Source organism: Falco peregrinus, chromosome W, assembly GCF_023634155.1.
Source record: "Falco peregrinus isolate bFalPer1 chromosome W, bFalPer1.pri, whole genome shotgun sequence".
NCBI classification, from domain to species: Eukaryota; Metazoa; Chordata; class Aves; order Falconiformes; family Falconidae; genus Falco; species Falco peregrinus.
In genome coordinates this window covers 26,709,601-26,731,851 of record NC_073743.1, presented here as the reverse complement: position 1 = coordinate 26,731,851, position 22,251 = coordinate 26,709,601, and the positions used below count along the sequence as shown (strand labels likewise).

The 22,251-nt window shown below is 35.8% G+C and overlaps 1 protein-coding gene across 5 annotated transcripts in view; it reads right to left on the bottom strand.

Annotated features, from left to right (window-relative positions):
• Nucleotides 1–3,030: 3,030 nt before the first annotated feature.
• Nucleotides 3,031–22,251, bottom strand: part of LOC129782574 (chromodomain-helicase-DNA-binding protein 1-like) — a 72,723-nt gene continuing 53,502 nt past the window's right edge. For 2 of the 5 annotated variants that reach the window (XM_055792948.1, XM_055792950.1), the window contains 13 exons: nt 21,870–21,911; nt 20,995–21,125; nt 20,426–20,564; nt 19,566–19,716; nt 18,595–18,717; nt 18,097–18,231; nt 16,654–16,908; nt 16,077–16,217; nt 13,811–13,989; nt 11,333–11,429; nt 10,636–10,693; nt 9,469–9,679; nt 8,302–9,271 (listed from right to left, as the gene is read on the bottom strand). In XM_055792948.1, coding sequence (XP_055648923.1) covers nt 8,908–9,271; nt 9,469–9,679; nt 10,636–10,693; nt 11,333–11,429; nt 13,811–13,989; nt 16,077–16,217; nt 16,654–16,908; nt 18,097–18,231; nt 18,595–18,717; nt 19,566–19,716; nt 20,426–20,564; nt 20,995–21,125; nt 21,870–21,911 — 2,026 coding nt within the window. In that variant the 3' untranslated portion in view covers nt 8,302–8,907. Of the gene's footprint in view, nt 5,748–8,301; nt 9,272–9,468; nt 9,680–10,635; nt 10,694–11,332; nt 11,430–13,810; nt 13,990–14,756; nt 16,218–16,653; nt 16,909–18,096; nt 18,232–18,594; nt 18,718–19,565; nt 19,717–20,425; nt 20,565–20,994; nt 21,126–21,869; nt 21,912–22,251 lie in introns of those variants that run through there. The other 3 variants (XM_055792949.1, XM_055792951.1, XR_008745132.1) reach the window with 3 other exon arrangements.

Sequence of the window (22,251 nt, the reverse complement as noted above, 5' to 3'; positions counted from 1 at the left end):
TATTTTGGATTTGAACCAGACTCCTTACCTGCCACACCAATGAAGAATTACTTTGGCAAAACCAGATAGGCACAGTTCTGATAGAATCAGAACTGACTTTAAGGTGCAACAATCCAACACCTCATACCATTTTCCCTGCCCAGGAAGACTGTTATAACAGATGGAGCCCAAGTCATGGACTAAATGAACTCAATGGACTTTAGGATAGCCAGCAGACTAAGGGAATGATAGCTGTGTATTTATATTGAAGGACAGGAGAGGTGATTGGAAAAAGTAGCTTGACATACATGACTAAATAGTAGTTTCAGCTGGTGTGGATTTAATTTTCATCTTAGAAGCTAGTATGGTGCTGTGTTTTGGCTTTGAGATTTTAAGTTCCTCAGGCCTTGCTAGCAAAAAGGCTGGAGGGGATGCAGCCAGGTCAGCTGACCTGAACTAGCCAGCTAGTCCATACCATGGGACATAATGCCTGGTTTATATACCTGGGGGTTGGCCAGGGTGGGCAGATTACTTTTAGGGGACTGGCTGGGTATCGGTCATGAGCAGTTGCATTGTGCACCACATGTTTTTCCTTTCCCTCTGGATTTTATTCTTTTCCCTTCCCCATTTCATTACAACTGTTATTGTCATTGTTGGTTTTTTTCATTTTCATTCTGTTTCAATTACTAAATTGTTCTAATCTCAACCCTCTAGTCTTACATTCCTTTCTGATCCTCCCCCCTCACCCAGAGGGATGGGGAGGAAGTGAGTGAGTGGCTGTGTGGTACTTAGTTACCAGCTGGGGTTAAACTGTGACAGGTTGTAGTCCCCATAAATTAATAAGTTCCTATTTTTGCTGATGGGATGAGATTTTACAACTTAATACTCAATATGTCATTGGCTGGTAAAATTAGTTACTGTACTTATGTCATTTTAGAGAAATTGAACACTGATGTCAGAAATTGTTTCATTTCAGTCCAACATTTTTAATCAATGTGAGTTCAATATGTGAGATGTTATCACTAAAAAATTACTATTTTGATACATACATCCTGAGACATATGATATTAGTAGAAATGTTTTTCTTTATTCACACACCTATATAACAAATTCTGAGTTGGCATAAGGCAAAATTTTTCTTGTCTGAAGATGAAAGCTTCCTGTTTGTATAATGTTTCCAACATTTACCTTGTTCATTTAAGTTTATATCACTTTATTTCCCCTACCTGCACATCTTTAACTCATCTACTAAAGCTATTTCTAAAAATGTAAACCAAGCAACATGCAGCAAAGAACAGATGTTCAAGACTGTGGTTCTGAGTCTAATTCTTGGTGGTATTGTGGTGGGTTGACCTTGGCTGGCTGCAAGGTGCCCACCAAGCTGCTATATCACTGCACCTCCATCCACAGGATAGGGGGGAAAAATAAGATGGAAAGCTCATGGGTTGAGATAAGACAGGGAGATCACTTAGCAATTGCTGTCACAGGCAAAACTCAGGGAAGTTATTTTATTGCCAATTAATAAGACATGCTGGACTGCTCCAGCATGGAGTCCTCCATAGGCTGCAGGTGGATATCTGCTCTACTGTTAACATCCAGGGGCTGCAGGGGGACACAGCCTGCCTCACCATTGCCTTTTCCATGGGCTGCAGGGGATTCTCTACTCCGGTGCCTGGAGCATCTCCTCCTTCACTGACCTTGATGTCTGCAAGGTTGTTTCTCTCACATTTTTCTTACCTTGCCATGTAAATCCAGTACAGGTACACTTAATAGCTCTTGTATTAAAGCCTGCATTCTGAGAAACTTGGAGTATATGAAACAGAGCAAATTAAAGACAGGTTGACAGCCTTCCATCTGAATTTCCTTGCTTTATGACAGTGTATTAGATCTGTATAGTGTGTGCTTGGCACTTTTAAATCAAAACCAACGTATGTATAGCTTTTTAAAGCTGCTTTTTCAAATGAGGCAAAATATTGTACGTGGAAATTGAGAAGCAAAATCATTCTTCCCATGAAACAGTTAATTCACTATAATTGTCAACACACCACTCTTAAATCACTATCAAAGCATGTTCCATTTTATTGCTCTTCACAGTATGTTTAATCATCCGCTTAACCATTTTCAGGATTGGGGCCCAATAATCTAATTAGTAAGCACTTTCAAAAAAACCAAACTTCTTGAAATCTATAAGAAGTATCATCTTTCTGGATCTCATGCAAGATTTTGGTACGTTTCCAAATCTCTTGTAAGTCAGTAGAAATTCTCCCACTTAGATCCACATATATGCAACAGCTAGTATTAACAATAGTACAGAATCCACCTTGAGATGCCAATATTATATCTAATGCCATTCTATTTTGCATAGCTATATGAGCTATTTCTGAAACTTCTTCCTGCAAAGCCTTTATGGCATCTGCAGTGTCACTGGCTATCTCTTCCATTACTGCAGATATATTTATCATTGCCTTTTCTAATTCAGCAACCCCCAACCAAGGAATAAACCACCTAGCAAAAGAATGAAATCCAGCAGGTTTTTCTATAAGGGTTTTTTTTACTCTGCCTATACCTCTGCAGGTAAGTTCTTAACCACACGTTATTACCCAGTTTCTCAACTATAGCTATATTTGGAAAAATCACTCCCAATGTACAAGTGCCTGACCATCCCGGTGGTAAAAGCTTTTTGTGCTATGTTGCGACGGAGGGAAGACACAGTCGCTCAATATGAGTGATCAGCAGACTTCGTTTATTGTACCTTACAGTCACCTTTTATGCCTTCTTATAATTAGCTCATACATATTACAAAAGTTAAGCTCATTATTGGTTAGTTGCCTAAATACCAAGCCCGCCCCTTGTTTCTCTTCTGTAGTTATCTGTTCCCACCTGCAACATTCTTTTCCCACCAAAATCTTCCTGTTATTGTGTAACAAGAACAGCCAAAGACAGTTATTTTTGCTTTACTTCAGATAAGCTGAGAGCGATGTGCATTTTTGTCCAGCCAGCTGGACTATGTCTATGTGACCCTTTTCAGCTAGTCAGTTATCCACAGTGCTATGCTGCCACATATCCAATATCACCCAGTCCCCAATGAAACATTCCAGTACTTACTCATAGTTAATTCTGACGGGTTCATCGGCTGCATTGACCAATCACAATGTGGGTAGTGCCCCACAAATACCCAAGCTCTATTTGTGTGTGTCTTGGTTTTATTTGTAGTAACACACTTCACGTTGGACAAGTGTGGATCCAATATTGTCCAAGTTTGGAGGTCAGTCTCATTCCAATTAGTGTATTTTGGTGTTACCCACAAGTTATTCCAATTAGTCCCAAATGGAATAGGGATACCAACTAGAGGAATGCCTTTATGAATGTATTCAGGGAAATGGGTACATACCCAACACTCGGTCTTATTAACAACCTTCATTGATCTTTCCACCATTTTCAAATGAGTATTCTGTGTCCATGAGTCCTCCTGATCTCACCGAATTTGAGAATTTATCATACCACATACCAGGCAAAATCTTATACATCTGTAAAACAAGTTTAAACAAGTATCTGCAAAGAAATCATATTAACAAACTCAAACCTCCCTGGATATACTTCAATTCTATATAGGGTCTTATTTCAGCCCAAGAACAGTTCATTAAAATATCTTGATTTTTAGTTTCAGAAGAGCCGCTTATTCTGATTTCCACTTTATTTCAGGACTCCTTTAAATCCTAGTGTAATAGATCCAAGAATCAGTTTCTTGAAGTTTTACTGCAGTATTATTTATCAGTAATACTAAATATGGTCCTTTCCACCACTCCTCCAAAGGCTCATCCTTCCAAGTTCAAAGATACACTCAATCTCCAGGTTGGAAAGGATGCACCGGCATGTCCAATGGTACAGGTGCTCTCTGTTGAATATACCTGTACAATGAGGAAAGAGTCTTTCCCAAAGACAATATATATTCAGTTAGCACCCAATCACCAGAAGTAAGCATTTGGTCTTCCTTTCCTGTTAAATTTACAGCATATGGTCTTCCGTATAATATTTCAAATGAGTTCACCTTTTCCTAACTTTTGGGGTGATTCTGATTCTCATTAAATCGGTAAGTAAAACATCTATCCATTTTAAATGAGTTTCTTGATACAATTTAGCCAATTATTTCTTTAAAAAACTATTTATCCTTTCTACTTTCCCACTAGACTGGGGTCTCCAAGGTATATGTAAATCCTGTTTTATTCCTAAAAGGGTAGAAATTGTCTGTATTACTTCTGCTATAAAGTGTGGGCCTCTGTCTGATGAGATCCCACTTGGAACTCCAAATCTTGTTATAATCTTATTTAATAATTCCTTTGTTACCTCTCTAGCTTGGTTGGTCCAGTATGAGAAAACTTCAGGCCATCCTGAAAAGGTATCTATCAATACCAAGAGGTATTTATAATTATTGCATTTTGGTAATTCAGAAAAATCAATCTGCCAGTATTCTCCTGGAATGTTCCCTTTCTTTACCTCACCAGGTGGAGGTCTTAATTCCACTTTAGGATTATTTTTAGAACATATTGCATATTCTTTTACTATTTGATCAGCATAGCTTTGCATCTTTGGCCCTATTGCATATCTCCTAACACTTGCGATTATAGTACTTGCTCCCATGTGAGTTCCTTCGTGTGTCTGCTGTAGCAACTTCCACATAATGGGAGCTGTTACCAAACACTGTCCAGTAGATGTTACCTACCATCTGTCTGAAGTCCTTATATATTTTAGCATCTTAGCGAATTCATTCTCCTTTTCATTGTATTTGGGCGCTTCAGTTCTCATTACATTTTGAGGAATCAAGGCTCCCATTATTGCTTCATGGGCTGCTCGTTTTGCTGTTTCATCAGCCTTACAATTCCCTTGTGTGACTTCAGTATGTCCAGGTTGGTGAGCCTTACAATGAATTATGGCCACTTCCTTAGGTTAGGTTTCTAATCCATGCTTAATAGGTGACCCTTGTGAGGTTAAAACTCCTCTTTCCATAATTCCCCATGTGCATGTATCACTCCAAAGGCATATTTAGAGTCAAAACATATATATATATATATGCTTATTTATCTTGTGACAATTTCAAAGCTCTAGCCAAGGCAATTAATTCAGCCTTTTGTGCTAAGCATTTGATGGCAAGGGTTGTGATTCAATCATATCCTTCAAAGTTACCACTGCATATCTGGATCATTGTTCTCCATTCAGCGTAGAGTCCACTCCTGATTTTCCAATGGAACATCCTTCAAATCTGACCTACTGGAAAAGACTTGTTCAACAGTTAATATACAATCATGCTCTAGGTTTGTATCATCAGATACCAACAACAAAGTAGCAGGATTCAAAGGGATTGTTACCTTTAAACTTACATCGTCCAGTTCCAATAATACTGCTTGACATTGGGTCAGTCTACTAGGCAATAACCAGTGATGTCCTTGTTTTTCCAGCACTGAGGTCACAGCATGTGGTACAAATCAAAGTATCTAATCCAATTTTTTCTTCCATTTTCATAGAATATTGTTTCTTTTTTTGTTTTTTTTTTTTTTCTTCTTTTCTTCTTACCAGTTTGGAGTTCTGTTTTAATTCTGCCTTTATTGGTGTGCTGTTACCTTTCCTGGTACTTCAATAGCCCATATCAATGGAAAGACAGCATCCAGGATTTCTTAGGAGATTTCTGGTTCACTTCATTGTTCCCCTTGCAGCAGATATATTTGTGCCTTCCAGGCATTTTCTGTTGGGATATGCAACTGTGGGAAAATCACCTTGAAGGGGGGGAATTAGAGAAAATCGTGTCCTAATAGAAATATAGTATTACAGAAAGATTTTTTAGGGTAAAATACAGCTATCGCCTTCAGGATGGTTGGCATGCATGGAATCTACATCATCACAGTTCCCTAAGCAACACACCCTGCCAGCTCAGCACATGCTGATAGGAGTGACAGAAGATGGAGAGGAGTGGAGACCCTGCGGCCATGCTCTGTCATGCTCCCTGCAGGGATGGGAACTTGATGTCACCACACAGCTGATAAGCTGCATACCAGTTGTCACATGAAGAATCCATGAGATGTCTGTGGCTGAGCCAACCATTGAGGCAAAATGAAATAATCTCATTGTAATACTAACACACACCTCCATCTCAAAGTTACCTGCCTCCAAGGTACTACTACACCTCACTGGGCACATGATACCAGTTAGTAATAACAATATGTATGACTAGAGTCACTCAAGCGCCACCTAAATGTGATGGAAATGGACTAGTCCTAAACTGAAATAAGTCCAGGGCAGGGGGGGAACTGTTGTCTAAACTCCCGGATTACCCAACTCTGATTCAGTTTTCATAAAGCTAGGTCAAACTGACTCACTCTCTAAAGTTGTTACGAATGAAGGGACTTCTAATCAAGGTAGTCAGCCTTGGGGAGCATGAGAACAGATACTGAAAAGAACACTGTTATCTAAGTTATGCAGAAGGTATCTCTGGAGGTATTTAAAAGACGTGTAGATGTGGTGCTTAGGGACATGGTTTAGTGGTGGACTTGGCAGTGTTAGATTAACAGTCGGACTCAATGATCTCAAAGGTCCTTTCCAACCTAAATGAATCTATGATTCCATGCATGGCAGCTGAAACAACTGAATCTTTATCAGCAGCATGAGTTCTCTTGGAGCTGCCAGAATTCTTACTTCCTAAAACCTCTTGTAGAGAACAACACTAAGATCTGAAACAAGAGGCTTCTTGTCAAATGGATACTTCAGAACTGGACACACTCCTCAACAACTTACCATTATAAAATAACAAAATAAAGATCAAATCTGCATGCATAGAAAATAAATTATAAATGGCTTATTTGCAAGGATATGGTGCATATCTTATTATTTAGGAGAATCCCATAACAGTCTATCTCATAAGCCATGGAAAACATCTCTACCATCAAACTTCATCCCTCTCTGCATTCAGTTAAGTCTTAAACAGCAATAACATGATTAAAGTTAACAACCTAAACAGCAACTAATTAACAAAGATTCTAACCAAAGCCACCAAGTATGTTCTGTCTTGCTTATCTCTGAAAGACACAAGATGCCTTTGACAAAAGTGGACGCAGATTAACCATGTCACATAGACATGATCAGCCACAATGCCATGCTAATATAGCTACACTGATGGTAAAGCAGACTTAGTGGGAATGCTCTATTGATGTGTTATCATAGTGGATCCAAGAGTCCAGCTCACTACCCAAACTGTAAGAACTAGGCAGTAGTTGTGGATGCTCCAATTTCTAGTTTTTCACCACTGGAAGAGGAAGATGCATAGCACACATGCACAACCTTACTTGGCACCACTAAACACTGCTTCAGTAATTAAGCTCAAAAGCACGGTTCAAAACCCTCCCACCCCTGGGAAGATGAAGAGCTAAGAAATGAAGAAGCATTAATTATCTGAGTTTCAGCCTACATTAAGTTAGCTTAAACGTACTTGGGAAATGTTATTAACTTAGAACATGTAGCAGCTGTGCCTACAGTGAGATTATAACAGACAGGTACTCTGATGAGGTTTTGGTTCAATTTTAATGCTTTCATGTAAACCTGGTTAATTGGAAAAAAATGCTCAACATGTTGCAAGATGAGAAAAATTGGAGCAACACGTTTCCTCCAATCACATGATGCCAGGGTAGACATTTATCTTCCCTATTTATGTTGTGTATTAAAATTTAGTACTAGAGGTTAATATTTTTATGGTTAAATGAGAAAGATACACTGTAGAAAACACCAGCAGAAAACAAGAGCCCACATATCCTTTTAAATTTAATTTGTCAGACAGAAGTTATCTATGTACATAGAAGTTATCTATGTATTATAATAATCCTATTAATAGAAAGCCATTCAAATCTAAAATGTTAACTGGCTGCATAGCACATTTGACATTATTGCCCATTTTAAGAGGGAAAACAAGTATATTTCTAATAAATTTTGGCTGATTTGGATTCAGAAGTGTTCAGATATTGAACACTCCTTCTTTAAAACTAATAGACTGGAAAAAACTTTCCAGATCACAGTTTAGCTGAATATTTCCCAACATTTCATTACAACAAATCACAGTATTGACAGTTTAATATAAAAATGAAAACAAAACATGAATCTGAAGTATCCAATAAAAAGGGCGGACTAAACGGAATAAAAATGCTCTCTTTCCCCATTTTTGCATTCTGAACAGTGATTTCATTTTATTTAAAAGTGTTAGTATACTGACTTTGTTTCATACTTGTGTACTTGTGACAACACCTGAGTTGGTGGGGAAAGGAACAAGAAAAAAAAAAACCCAGCTAATTTTCAACCGTTTATTTTATTTTGTAAAAAGGCATTATTACAACTGATCACAAACAGGAGAAATCCTGGCTATTTTACAGTTATAGGTACAGAACTTAAATATTCAAGCTTGTGATGAAAAGCGGCAAGGTGGTTGCAGTGTACAATGTAAACAATTAGCTTTAGGAAGTGAACAAAAATCCTTGAGAATTCTTTACTAAAAAAACAAAACAAACTCCTCATTCCTTCCTGAAACATAATCACAGGTCAGTGTTTAAAAATTCATTTGCAAACATAATTTAAACTGTGTTCAGCCTAAAAACAGTTTTATGAAATCCAGTCTGAATGGGGCAGTGTTGAGGTCCCTGTAAAAGTAAAGATTTTCCATTTCTTGGGGGGGGGGGCACGGAAAGGTGCCACAACCTTTGCAGCACAGTGCAGCATAAACTTTAAATACAAAAATATTTTTATATTGTTGGGATAATAGACCTTGCATCCTGGAAAGAAGTAACAATACTGCTACTGACAGAGTATTCAGTCCATATCTTTCAAGTCACATAAGGCAATTACTGTGTTAGCTTACTGTATATGGCTAAAAGAAGGTCCAGACAATGTCAGTCTTTGTTATGTTTTCCGGCTACTCCATGTATGTTCAGGTGTACTTCTGTGATCTGATGAGTGTTCAAATGGAGATCTGTGTTCTAAAGGAGATCTTGAGCCATAAGGAGACCTCTGATCTAATGGTGACCTTGGGCCACTACCAGAAGCTCTGTGGTCCATTTGCCAGTCTGAGTGGTACCTATAATCCCTGGAAGATTTATGATGACTGTACTCTGAAGTGGAATGGTGATCTAAATGTATCCTGTGGTCTGAATGGGAACGGTGATCTGAATGAGGCCGACTGTCTTTTAAACTTCCTTCCAGGTTTGACCTGTGATCTCTGCTCCTGTGGTCATCCAACTTTCTATGTTTACTATCACTATAGTATCTGAAAAGATTTACTTATATTAGTATTACTGAACACATAGTAAGAACTATAATTATGTCAATTCAACAGAACTGCATTAGAGAAATTTCTTTGTCATTCTGCATTCTCAGAAAAGATACTTTGGTGCTTACTAGAAGCATACTGCAAAACCAGGAAGGGAATTCTTAACAGATTTGACAATTGCCGAAGCAATTTACCTGCTGTCTTGTTTATAGTGAACCCAGTCTCTGTGGTCTTTTCCATTGCTGAAGGCTGAATAGGACCTTTTCCTAGAGTCACTTTTCTTATAAGCATCTCCCTGATGCCTGTCCTTAAGACGATCATGGTATTGTGACAAATGTCTATCAGAAGAATAACTGTCCCTGCTACTGTCATCATGGTTTGTATTCTCTTTCAGTCTTTCAACATCTGTTTAATAAAGCAGAGGTTATAAGGAAGTCTCATAAACTATAATTTTTTTTCTTCACCAATTCAAACAGCACTTCTACCTGTCAGATTTAAAGCAATGTGAAAGTGGCGTTATAATTTGCAAAACAAGATCTAAACAACTGAAAGACAAATGCACTAATGTGAGTGAACGAAGAGAAACCTCAGAAGTAAATAGAGGGTAAGCAAGCTAGAAACGTAGATATATAGAGCTGAGAAACTAAAATTTTCCACTTTACAGACTGAATGGAGAGGATCAGTATGGTCCAAATGAGTAGTGAGTAGAGACCAAATCCCTTTAGAAGAGCAATTTTAAACAGAATGGTAGGAAGTTCCTCTCTAAGGAGAGATAGCCCTAGCATGAACATCAGTTTTAGAGGTATACCTTGCTAATGAAAGTTTTTTAATGGTATTCCTAAAATACATTTTACTCATTTTAAACCCATGATAACATACTCAAAGTTTTACATAACATGATATAAAACCAGGTAATACAAGAAGGCAAGTGTGGGAGCATAGAAAAACAGCCCTATTGTCAACAATAAAAGACATCCCATAAAACTGATTGCTAACCATGACTTCAGGGAATATCTTTCTTATAATATGGTGACATTACAACTGCTACAAACAGAAGTTTACAAGTGTTGAGTTGGCCTCTCTCCCACCTCAAAATTAAATACAAAAGTGTTTTTGGTTTTTTTTTCTAATTAATTTACTTTCAAAGAATGGCCAAATAACTTGCTACTAAAATCAGTAAGTACCAAATTCAGTCTGTGCTCAGTTGAATTTCATCAGCAAACTAGTGAAGTTATGCTAAGTCAGCCTATCCCTATGATATCTAACAGTATGGGAGTTCTAGGAGACAGTTTTAAGCTTATTTCATTTTACATACCATCATTTAAGATATCCAGCACAATAATATGCTCAAGATTTCTTACCTGGATTTCTAATTACATGTGTATTCATATTGCTGCTAATACTCTGGTCACTGTGTTGCTAAAAGAGACAAGTACAAAAACTGTCATTGATAAATCCCAAAGTTGCATCTGAATTCTTCAGAAAATATCCTAAAAAACCAGACTAGTCTACTGTAGAGGAATGAAGCTGGGTTAATAACATTGATAATATCCAGCTGTGGGCTGGCTTCCAAGGCAGCGGGTTGGCTGATGGGGATAAGGTGCAGCTGTGGCTGGTTCCTGCTAAATGGTTAAATAGCTCTAAGGGAGATAGAAGAGGGGCAGCTGATGAAGAGAGATTGGGAAAGGAGTCAGTCAGTCAGTCAGTCAGTCAGTCAGTCAGTCAGTCAGTCAGTCAGTCAGTCAGTCAGTCAGTCTCCACCCTACATGAGGAGGGCCAAGGAGAAGGTAGCAGAGGGACTGGCTTAAAGAGTAAGAAAGATCTTAGAAACCTTGTGAGGGATTGGTGGCCACGCTAGGGCATAGGTGTGCTAACTACTTATTAAAGTTAACCTGGTATGTGATGGTTTGCAGCTAGGTAGTTTTGAGAGTGCTGTGACAGTTTATTGAACAGTAAAATACACTTAAAATGTATTGAGTGTACTAAATTGATACTTAATAAACAGTTATAAATCTTTGAATATAAATTTTTATATTTAGAGGAGTCTGAAAATATTACCTGAGATTCTTGGCGTTTTTTGATTGCATGCTTATACAGCTTGTGCAGCTTTCTAGCATCAAATTCTGTAAACTTGGAGACAAAAATCCACAAGTTTCTGAGGAAAAAGAGAGATTATAAGTCTTTCATATATTAGTTTTATTATATCATACAACAGAACATGGACTTAAATGAAATTATTTCAACAGTACTTCAGTAAACCAAAATCATTGTAAAGTCTGTGTATTGGGTCTGGCTGAGCCCCATAGCAGCCCTCACAGTGCTGTGCTTGTATTGGTAGCTAAAAAGGTGGTGATAACACACCAGTGTTTTGGCTACAGCATCAAGGCTGTCTCTGCAGTCTTTCCCCCCCACATCACCAGTAGGCTGGGGGTGGGCAAGATCTTGGGAGAGACATAGCCTGGACAGCTGACCCAAAGGGATATTCCATACCATATGACATCTGCTCAGCTAGAAAAGCTAAGAGGAAGGGGGGGTGGGGAGATGGATTAGTTATTTACAATGTTTGTCTTCTGGAGCAACTGCTACACATATTGAAAAGCCCTGCTTCCTGGGAAGTGGTTGAATATTGCCTGCTGATGGGAAGTAGAGAATAACATCTTTTGTTTTCCTTCACTTCTGTGTGTGCAACTTTTGCTATTGCTTTGTTAAACTGCTTTTATCTTGACCCGTAAGGGTTTTTTTCTCCATCTTCTTTTCTTCCCCCCTGTTCTGCTGAGGAGGGGAATGATATAGCAGCTTGGTAGGCACCTGGAGTCCAGCCAAGGTCATCCCACCACAGTCTGTTACACAGAATATTAATTCCTTTAAGAATTTGTCATTTTATAATATTTATCACAATGACTGCCAAATGAAAAGTAGCATTACTGGTAATTCTGTTAATATAATTATTTGTGCAATTGCATAAAAAAGTAGTTTTCAATTTGTTGTGCAAGTCTTCTGAAAGATTGTTTGAAATGTGTCAGAAAACATGAGTATTTACTATTCTGTAAAGATTCTTCCAAACTTGAAATCTCTTGCAGTGTAAGAAATTTGACCTAAATGCCATATTTTCTACAGATATCAGGGACAGGATTTTTCCACAGAATGCCGAAGCCTGGTCAAAACTTTTGAAACCAAATGAGAAATCTGAAAGAGGATGGAAATAGCACGGCAAAAACTTTGATCTAATCTATGCTATGAAAGACGAAAGGAAAATAAATCAACACTTTTGGTGTCAAAAAGCCAAAACCCTAAAGATGTTTGCTTCTATGATTGCAGACACCAGATCTGAAGTCTAGAATTCTTTTGGCAAAATTTACAGGTGAAGTGCTTAAAAGTGTACAGAATACCACACTGTTCTTATTAGTGCTTAGTTCAGAAACATCTCAAGTGTGTAGGTTCAAGAAGCATCTATTTGCTCTTTCACAGTGATTTAAACATTATAGTTTTGGCATAAAGGTTTGCAAAAGTAGATGTAACCAGCCAATGGTGTGCCCAATGACATCTGTATAAGAAATACAGAATGAATACCTTTACTATATTCTATGACTTAAAGACAGATTAAATACATTTTAATAATCTATATATGGTCTTGTAGTAGCATTATTATGAATTAATATTATAGTAGCTCTACTATGAATTTCCACTTAAAGAAATATGTTTACCAATGTGTCTTTTTTTGTGTATTTCAGTTCACCCTAATATTTTGAAGTAAAGCAAGTGCAAACAGCAGGAATATTTTATGTTAACAACAGTCTGCAAGGAAATTAAACACTTGACTGAGTGTTGTATATGGAACTGCAAGGATAGATTTGCAACCATAAAGGATTAAAGTGCATATTATAAAACTAACTCAAATTGTATGAAGAACTTAACAACAAAATATAACAAGCTTATAAACCAACATTTTTCTTACTTTTTCCCCTGAAGTTGTCACCTCACAGATGCATAAGAACAATTAAAAATCTTCTTTCATTTTGAAATACATCTGGGTATGGTATAAATGTTTTTTATAAAGTCACAGTTAATATCTGATTTCATTTTAGAGTATATTTTAAAAAACAATAAAGGATTCTGCAACTCAAAATCATTCAAACTTCAACACACAATTATATAATGGCCTATTTTTAGCATGAATAAAAAATAAAAAAACAAAAACAAAACTCCAAAGTTGAAAAAGCCAGATTCTTTAATGATAACAACTCTTTTTCCACTAAACATTAAATATACTCTAAATGCAGTTATTTTCTGTTTGCTTTTGGGTTTAAGTAGTAAGATTATTTCATCTACTGGAAAAAATGCATTGCTATTCAAGTATGAAAAAGTGAATCCATTAAAAGCTGGAGCCATTTATAATCATAAATCCTTATTTAATACAGCAGAAAAATACAAGAAAGGGAAAACAAGAAACACCAGAAATAATTAAAAACTACTCTTCTTAATAGAAGCTATTATGGATTTTTCTTTTTCAAGAAAAAATCATGCAGAATAACTTACTTTCTCCACTGTTTAATTTGTTCAGGATTTGTGTATTCCTTTAGACATTCAGTAATGTGGTCCCCAATTTTGATTAGGCACTGTCTAGTATGCTCCAGCTGTTCCCTTTCAGAAAGGCCTTTCTCTGGTCTATCCAGTTGCTTCAATGCAGCTTTGACAGGCCTCATTCTTTCTTTGCACTATAAAATGTAAAAAAGGCATACATTAATTCAAAGGAAAATAAAAAGATAATAAATATTTTAAAATATGACCCACCCTTACTGTGCTATTTATATAGGCAAAGACAGTACTGTTGTAAGCCAAATGAAAAACAAGTCTTCACTCACAGCTTTTATTTTTACTACAAGGTTTCATTTGGAAAAAGTAGTATTTTAAGTCCAGTTGAAAATTTACTCCTACATGAAAGCATTACATTGTATGTAACAAATATTAAAGATTTAAGAAATCACAAATTTAATATAGAAGAGGGAAAGGAATTATAACTACGTTTTACAATCATGGGTTTAACTTTCAGCACAAGTATATAGGATGACTTATTCTACTCTTTAGGACCTTGAAAGCTATACAAACTCAGTGTCAAGATTAAGTATAAGAATGTTAAAATATATTTTAAGTAGATACTTTCTGCAACCGTTAAACTTGGCATTCAACAGAGGATCAGTGTTCCTTCTCTGAGAAATTTTTAAGCCTGAGTTCTATGCAAATACTGACAGAAACTGAGCTATCTAGGATAAAGCTAGTTTAGGTGTGCCTGAATTAGTAACAGTGATGACAACGCAGATATACCCATAGATGTATTTCACATGTACATTCTTGAATTTTCACACCAATTCAAATGTGTTAATAGTAAACGCAGATAAACCAGTTAGCATGTTTTAAAGTCACTTGCTTGGAAATTCCATTCAATCACAATGGCAAGGTAGACAGATGAAATGCATATTTTTACCTGTCACAAGGTAGACAAGAAGTCAAATGAGTTAGCCTCAATGATCCACAGCAGTAATTTTCATTTGAAAAGGTAAATGTGCTAATTAGATTGCATCTGACCATAGCATAATGATGAACAGAGGGCCTGGCCAAAAGAAATGTTCTATATGCAAACCCAACCTAGAATTGCTCCCACTAAGGAAGAGAGGCAAGTCTGTATATCCAGAATAAAAAATATGAGGGGTTTTGGAGAACGTCACCATCACTCTGTCAACATCTAGGGACAACTCAAAAATCAGTGAAGCTGTTCCATTACCAGTTCATGCCATTAAGTAATTAAGCAGCTACATTACATATTGCGCTAATCACAGCTTAAAGCAACCTTTAAAAAGACAATTTTAAAAGTACACTGCTTAAGAGTAAAGGTGGACAGAGAAACATAATTGTACATGGGAATTGAGTGATTTTTAAGTCACCTAGCCATACACAAGATATCCTGGAAATCATGGATGAGTCGCAACATTTAGATAAAAACCAAAACACCCATATACATAAACTGGTCAGTACCATACTGATAAGAAAATAAGATAATTTGTCTCTCACAGCCAGCACCACAGTAGATCCAGTAAACCTGCCTGGCAGTAACAGACAACTTTTAAGACCTCAGTGATAGAACTTCCACAGCAGAAAAGTAGCTCAAAGTAACTCCTTAGCATCTTTCCAAAGGCCCCAATCAACCTATAAAACTTTACATAGATTGAGTTTACCTACCTTTTTTTCTTCCTATATCGATTCTGTTGAGGTCAAAAGTAGTGATATAACTGAAATTCTTTTGGTATCAGATACATTACTCTGTCAAGATATTTCCAAGAACTTTAGGATTTGTTCCTTCCTCTAACGCAGGAAGTCTGTAATACTTCAAGAGTAACTTTAAAACTTAATTTCTCTTGTTAGCTTACAAAGAACAAAGGAGTATTTGATAAGGCCAAGCCAGAGACTACAGCAGCTGCATTAAAATTCATTCATTTCTGTCCTTTAAGAAGCAGTATCCACAAATTATTCTTGAGTATGGATCTTCAGAGTCTGTATTTTAAAAGTATTCAGCGCACAGATGACTAGACAAATACTCCACTATACTGCATAAATGCAATAAAATAAAATTGCTGGCCTGAAAACAAAACTGACTTTAGTATAGTGTTGATAACCCTTCACTGATCTAAAATTTTACTGACAATAGATATCTGTGCTATAATGCCTAATAGCAGAATCAAGAACATCAGAAATTGTGTTCATTTAGAATATCAAGTGTAAACGCTAAGTTATCAAACAAGGGACTTGCCACACTGAATGTCTTCTGATCCAGTTCTTCAGATTCTTCAGATATAGGAACTGGTTCACTAGTTGCAGTAATATGAACTGGAATATCCAACAATGAAACTTTTTTACTTTTTTCTTTGTTTTCAGATTTGACTTCATTTACCTAAGAACAAAATATGAAAATGTATATGATAAGCAAACCTTATTTTTGGGCTGGAATTATACTGCAATTAGGCAATCACTGTAATTACTGCATTCTCTTCAATAATAACAAGAAAAAAATATAAATTTCTGACATTCAGTGACAGTACCTTTTATTTTCTCTCTCTGATGGACAGAGAAAGAGAACGGACAAGTTTCTTGCACCACTTGCACTCTCAGTCCCACTAAGCTATGCATCTTTAAAGAGGTAATTTCCCATTTCATTTGCCTGTCCTTGTAGTTACAAGTGGTAAAAATAAAACTTCAAATGATGCAAAAGATTTCATTGATAAGACAACTGTGAAGTAAATGACTCAAAATACCTTTTCAACTCAAAATCATTCACAAACACCTGGTGGCCTTTTCTAGTGCTATATAAGAAAAATATACTTATTTACCTTTTCTTCCTTTACTTCTTTTTCTTTCTGTGTGGATTCTTTTACTTTTTCTCTCTTGTCTTTAATATTTTTTAGTTCTTTCTTATCCTCTTTTTCTTTTTTTTCCCTTTTCAAATCCCTCTTATTTTCTTTTTCTTTTATCTCTCTTTTTTCTTCAGCTTCCTTCTTTATACCAATATCTGGTTCAGGCTTTTCTTCATTTTCTTCTTCTGCTTTTACTTTTTTATGTGGATGTTTCACAGAAAAAATCTCATCCTGCAATACCCAAGCATATATGTCAGATCAAATTGAATTTCTAACTATACAAGTTTTGTAATCATCAGATTAAACTGTATTTTTATCTGTGTGATGTCTTTAGACTTAGATTTAACACCTATCAAATGGAGCTGGATGCAGCTTCCAAACAAAATGAGGACTACTCACTCATTTCCTTGATGTGACACAAAACAAGTACTGATTGGGCAGGGGTACTGGTGTGTGTGTGAGAGAGATTAAGTCCATTTAACTTTCTTATCCCCAAAGAAATCTGTCCCTGTAAAGGTAGTTAAGCTGCAAAGAGCTAAAACCAGTAAGGAAGTAGGTATCACAAGACTGAGCTGATTTTTCAGGACATGGTGATGATAAAAGACCTCTGTTCTGATTAGCTTTGTAACTTTTCACTGACCACAAATTAAACATTCACAGTCACAATAGAAGGGAACAGAGTTCCAACTTTCTCTTTTTCCAGAGGTGTTCTGAAGAATCTGGTGTTCCTTCAGCTACCTTCAAAGTCACAAAATTAGGTGCAACATGGCCTCTAAACTTAATCTGTTTTATTTTTTCTTTCTCTAGTGGTTTCTGCTGTGTGATAAATTTAAATAAATGACCCAACAAAAACAGAGTCCTAAAGGAATACATCAGAAGTAATAAAAACATAACAAAGTTGAATAGTCTATTAGAATAATGAAAGTCCTGACATACACAGAAGCATTCACTTGCATGTCTTAAAAAATCATTTATTCATGTTCTTTCTAATCAAGCTTGATGTTTTTTTCCTGAGCCTGAACAGAAGTTGGTATCTGAAGAATCATTATCAGTACTAATAATGGATTAGTCAGAAACATTAGTTTTATGTTCAGATGTTACATTAAAATTGCATTTCTAGCAGATACAATGCTCAAGTCTCTAAAGAACACTGAAATTACACAATGTCACTTGTACTTGGGTGACAACATTATTTTATGATATTATAATTTGGAAAATTAATCATAATGCCTGAGCTACAGGCTTATCATTAAATTAAAATAAATATAATCTTTCATGTGATTATATTGATGCAATATTAACTGCCACAGAAGGAGGATGCATTCAAGTTTATTTATTAAGTCAAACAGAAGATCAAATAGAAAGCATTACTAATAGAAACAACTGAATAGCCATCTTTACCATATGAATGATATTTACCTCATTTTCTTCATCATCTTCATCAGATTTTTCTGAGGGTGGTAATGAGGAGTCACTTTTTATTTCTTCTTTAATTTTTGCAGCCTTTGTTGCTCTATTCTTCTTAGTTCTTGTTTTCCTCCTCTTTGAGTTGCCCTGAATGCAAATTAGTACCTTTTTTATGTCAACTGACAAGTGTCTTTGCACCACAGTTGCAGAAAAAGATTTGGTTTTTATGTTAAAGAAAGCATTTTTTTTATTTATTGCCACTAATGACCACCACTTTTCTCAGGACTGGAGACAGAGCCTAATGCAACAGTAGAGAATATATACAAATAAGAGAGAATAAAACAAGATTAAACTTGCAATTCATTCATTGAGTTAGTCTCATATAATATGATTAGCAATACAGAGAAAAATTACACAAAGCAGAGTGGAACTAAGAATAAAACAAGTATCTGCTGACATACCCATAAGCGTATTATATTATCTCGCTACTGAATATCAAGCTTTACTTACTGCACCAGTAAGTCTTTGCACTTCTTTTCTTGCAAGATCTTTATTCAATAATTTAATGAGGTAATCTGCACGGGTCTGTAACTGCTTGGCCTGGGGTTTCTTATCTGGATCATCAGGTAAAATCTGAGGAGAGAAATAGTAGTATCAACTACAAGTACACATTATCAAATTGGGAAGCTGCTAGTCTGGAACACTGGGAACAGAAAAAGCTGAATTTAAAAAAGGTAAAAAAACAATTTCTGTTTCCACACTCATAGTTTATCTAAAAAAATTTCAGAGCTCCTGTACCACTGTCATCTACAGATTTCCTAGTTCTGCCTTGTGCTTCTAAATGCATTAACTCATTACAACAGGATATTTCAGAAGCCAAAAATATGAGTTGTTTCATAAAATAAGCAAATTAATAGAAGGCAGGGGCAGGATATCATTAAACAGATTTGTATACAATCCTGACGACTCAAATCCCAAAGCTACAAGTTGTTGGCAATGTTTGCTTCACTCCAGTCTTTCCCTAAATGTTTCTCACCACTTCTAAGCAGCCATTGTGTCACTTCTAATCTGATGAGTACAGCTATTCTCCTGTTGCAAATGAAAGACAGTTTCAAGCAAAGAAACCAGGGCTAGGAAAACCAAACCAAAACCTCAAAACAACCTTCCCTCCAAAAGATCAAGAATAAAATTAACATAACTAGAGCATTTAAACTAGGGAAGATGGAAGAGAAAGAATTCAAGTGACAGAGATCCAAATACATAGAAATACAGAAACAAACCAGACTCTGAGAAGGTATACTTCAACTGAATATACAAAATCTTGAAATCTAATAATTTACCAGAAGGATACAAAGGAGTACAACTGACCTAACTTCTGTGCAATTTCAGTTATCATAAAATAAGCTCTTTCAGTAACCGTTCTTATTAGCATTATTACCTAAACAAAAAAAGCCCTTGATGAAATGTTGTAGATGACATACCTTCTGTGTCAAACTGAGATCAGGATCCATTTTTATCATTTCCCAGCTGCCGTAGCCATATTCATAGATACCTATTAACAGATTGGAATCATCTTCCTTACCCCAATCTATATCAAAATGAGCTGCCTTGGTGTGGCATGGGATAACATATCTAGTAGAAATAAATCAGAAACATAATTAAGCAACCTTCTCAAACTTAGCAAGGGAGAGGGGAACATATCACACATCACTAAGATTCTGGTATATTTAGATAAGTAATCTAGATATCAGGTTTTCTTACAATTTCTATAAAATATTTATTGAAATCAGTACCAAAACATGTTTTAAAGCAGATCAGGATTAAGATATAAAGAACAATGGACATCTGTGGCCATGGATTGAGTCAGAACTGGCTAACCATGAAGATAAGCTTATAATATTAATCCAGTGTAACTGCTAACTGAATAAGCAGATAGTCTAGGGACTATGATACACAAGGTAGCAACTTAAAAAGTTCAGAGGGCTAAACAACTACCAACAATTACCATCTCCTCCACTTTGACAAATATTGCTTTCTCTCAGACAGAGGTGACACAAAGAAGCTCCTCAACAAGACTATTTTCTAGTCTGAAATAATTAAGAGTAACTGAACCCAGTCCCCAATTAAAACAGTTCAAAAGCCAAAGCAAATACTAACTTCTAAGGAGAGGGAAGAAAGAATAAAAAAAGGATGTAGAACAGATTTCTGCTGCCAGTTCTTAGAGGGAATGGAGCAACACTGGTGTCCCAGTGTGCTTAGAGTCTGGATTGCTTAAATATATACATAAAAGCCTTGAATAACTTTCTACATTATGTCTTCCTTTAGGAAAAGAAAAAAATACCTTTTCCTTTCTTCTGGATCTGAAGGAATAGATTTGTGCAATGCTGCCAACTCTTCTTCATGAGAGATGACTAGTTTTGCATTCACCTGCACTCCTGATATTCGGAATGTTGGGCCTTTAACTTTCCCAAGTCTACCTCCTTAAAATAAAGGACAAAATTATTAAAATATTTAGCCTTTATGTGTATCTTATAGACAAACATAAAGAAAAAAGGAAGTTTAATGCTATAGTAGCAGACATTCAAATATAGCAAATGACTTTTTCTTAAACAAACGCTTTAATTAAAAACTCCAGAATGTCAAGGTCTTCCAGATAATAATAGCAGATTAATTTTAAAATTCATGGTAAAGTAAAAACATGCTGCATTCTACTGCAACAACTCAGGGGAAAAAAAAGCCAAACCCCAAAAGTCTTCTTACTATAATATTTTTTTCTAAATCACCTAGCATGCTAATATTTTGTTAATGTTTTCCCCTAACACAATTGTTATGTTATAATCAGAGTGCAAGAATTATTCTGATCTCTTGACACATTTTATTCCTCTCCCCCCCTCCCCCCCACCGCTTTACCTGCTCTTTCTTGTCCAAAGGAATTGTCCTTTAAAGCCTTAATGCATCCATTATGTACAAGTTCTCCCAGACATCTAAGGTCTGTCTCAGATTTATCAACTAGCTCAGCATCTCTAGCTATAGCATCTAACCTGTAAGAAAACAAATATGTTTTTACAGCTCTAAAACTTCAGTATTATGAATGAATCCTTCAGATTTTAAAACTAGAGAAGTGATCATGTAAGTTGTCATTCACCCACGCTTGCTATGCTGTGTACAATTTTGGTCCATGCAGTTAAAAGCATCTATACAAAAGAATACAGAAACTACAAAAAAGGGTGTTTCACATAGAGGACAATACAACAGGAACTATAAAGGATCTTAACTATACAGTTTTGAGTTACATTACTACACATTCTTTTAAATAGAAAAGGAACTATTATATATAAAATAAAATCATTAAGACTATAAATAGTATTGAAGAAAATTAAGGCGGGAAATGATTCTAAAAATAAAAAAGTAATACAGAAAGCTTAAAATAAGAACTGACAATGAGAAAAATGCAAAACTGGCAGTTAGTCTGTTGAAAGCCTATGGCCTTATCCACTTTATCAAACAAGAAAACTGAATGATTGTCACTAATGCAGATTAAACAAGATAGTAGGTAAAGTATAAAGAAATCAAGCAGTCTTGCAAAATTTAAAGATTTGTCAAATTAGCTGTCTACATACATACCATAAATGAAGAAAGGGAAAAAAATTAAATTCATGTTATAGTCAAGGCAAAAGATTAGGCGCACTATTTTCTCTTCAACCTAAGGTTTCTTGGTGAATTGTTCTAATTTTAATGAAAACAAGGTTCCAAGTTGCTATACAAATATAATCAATTAAGTTTACCTTTCAAGTGGGCCACCAAATTTTTTGTAACTCTTGATAAACCTAGTAACAGAAATAATTTTTCAGTTAAAACCCCATATGCTTAACTACACTGTTTTTAAAAATGTATTTGTAAAGTCTTAGTACAAGGCTATGTGGACAATGCAAAGAAAATAAGAACTAGAGAGACTAAGACAGCTTAGTATATCAAGATAACCCACAATTAAAGCCAGAGTTTATTTGGTTTAATAACTGATGTAAATAAAACAATAGAAGATACAATTTATTTCAAAAATTACTAATTAGTTTAACAAGACAAAGGATTCAGCAATGTGATGTGTCTAATCATAAAAATCAAATGTGGACGCATAGTAAATAGAGAAGTCGGACATTATGTTAGGCC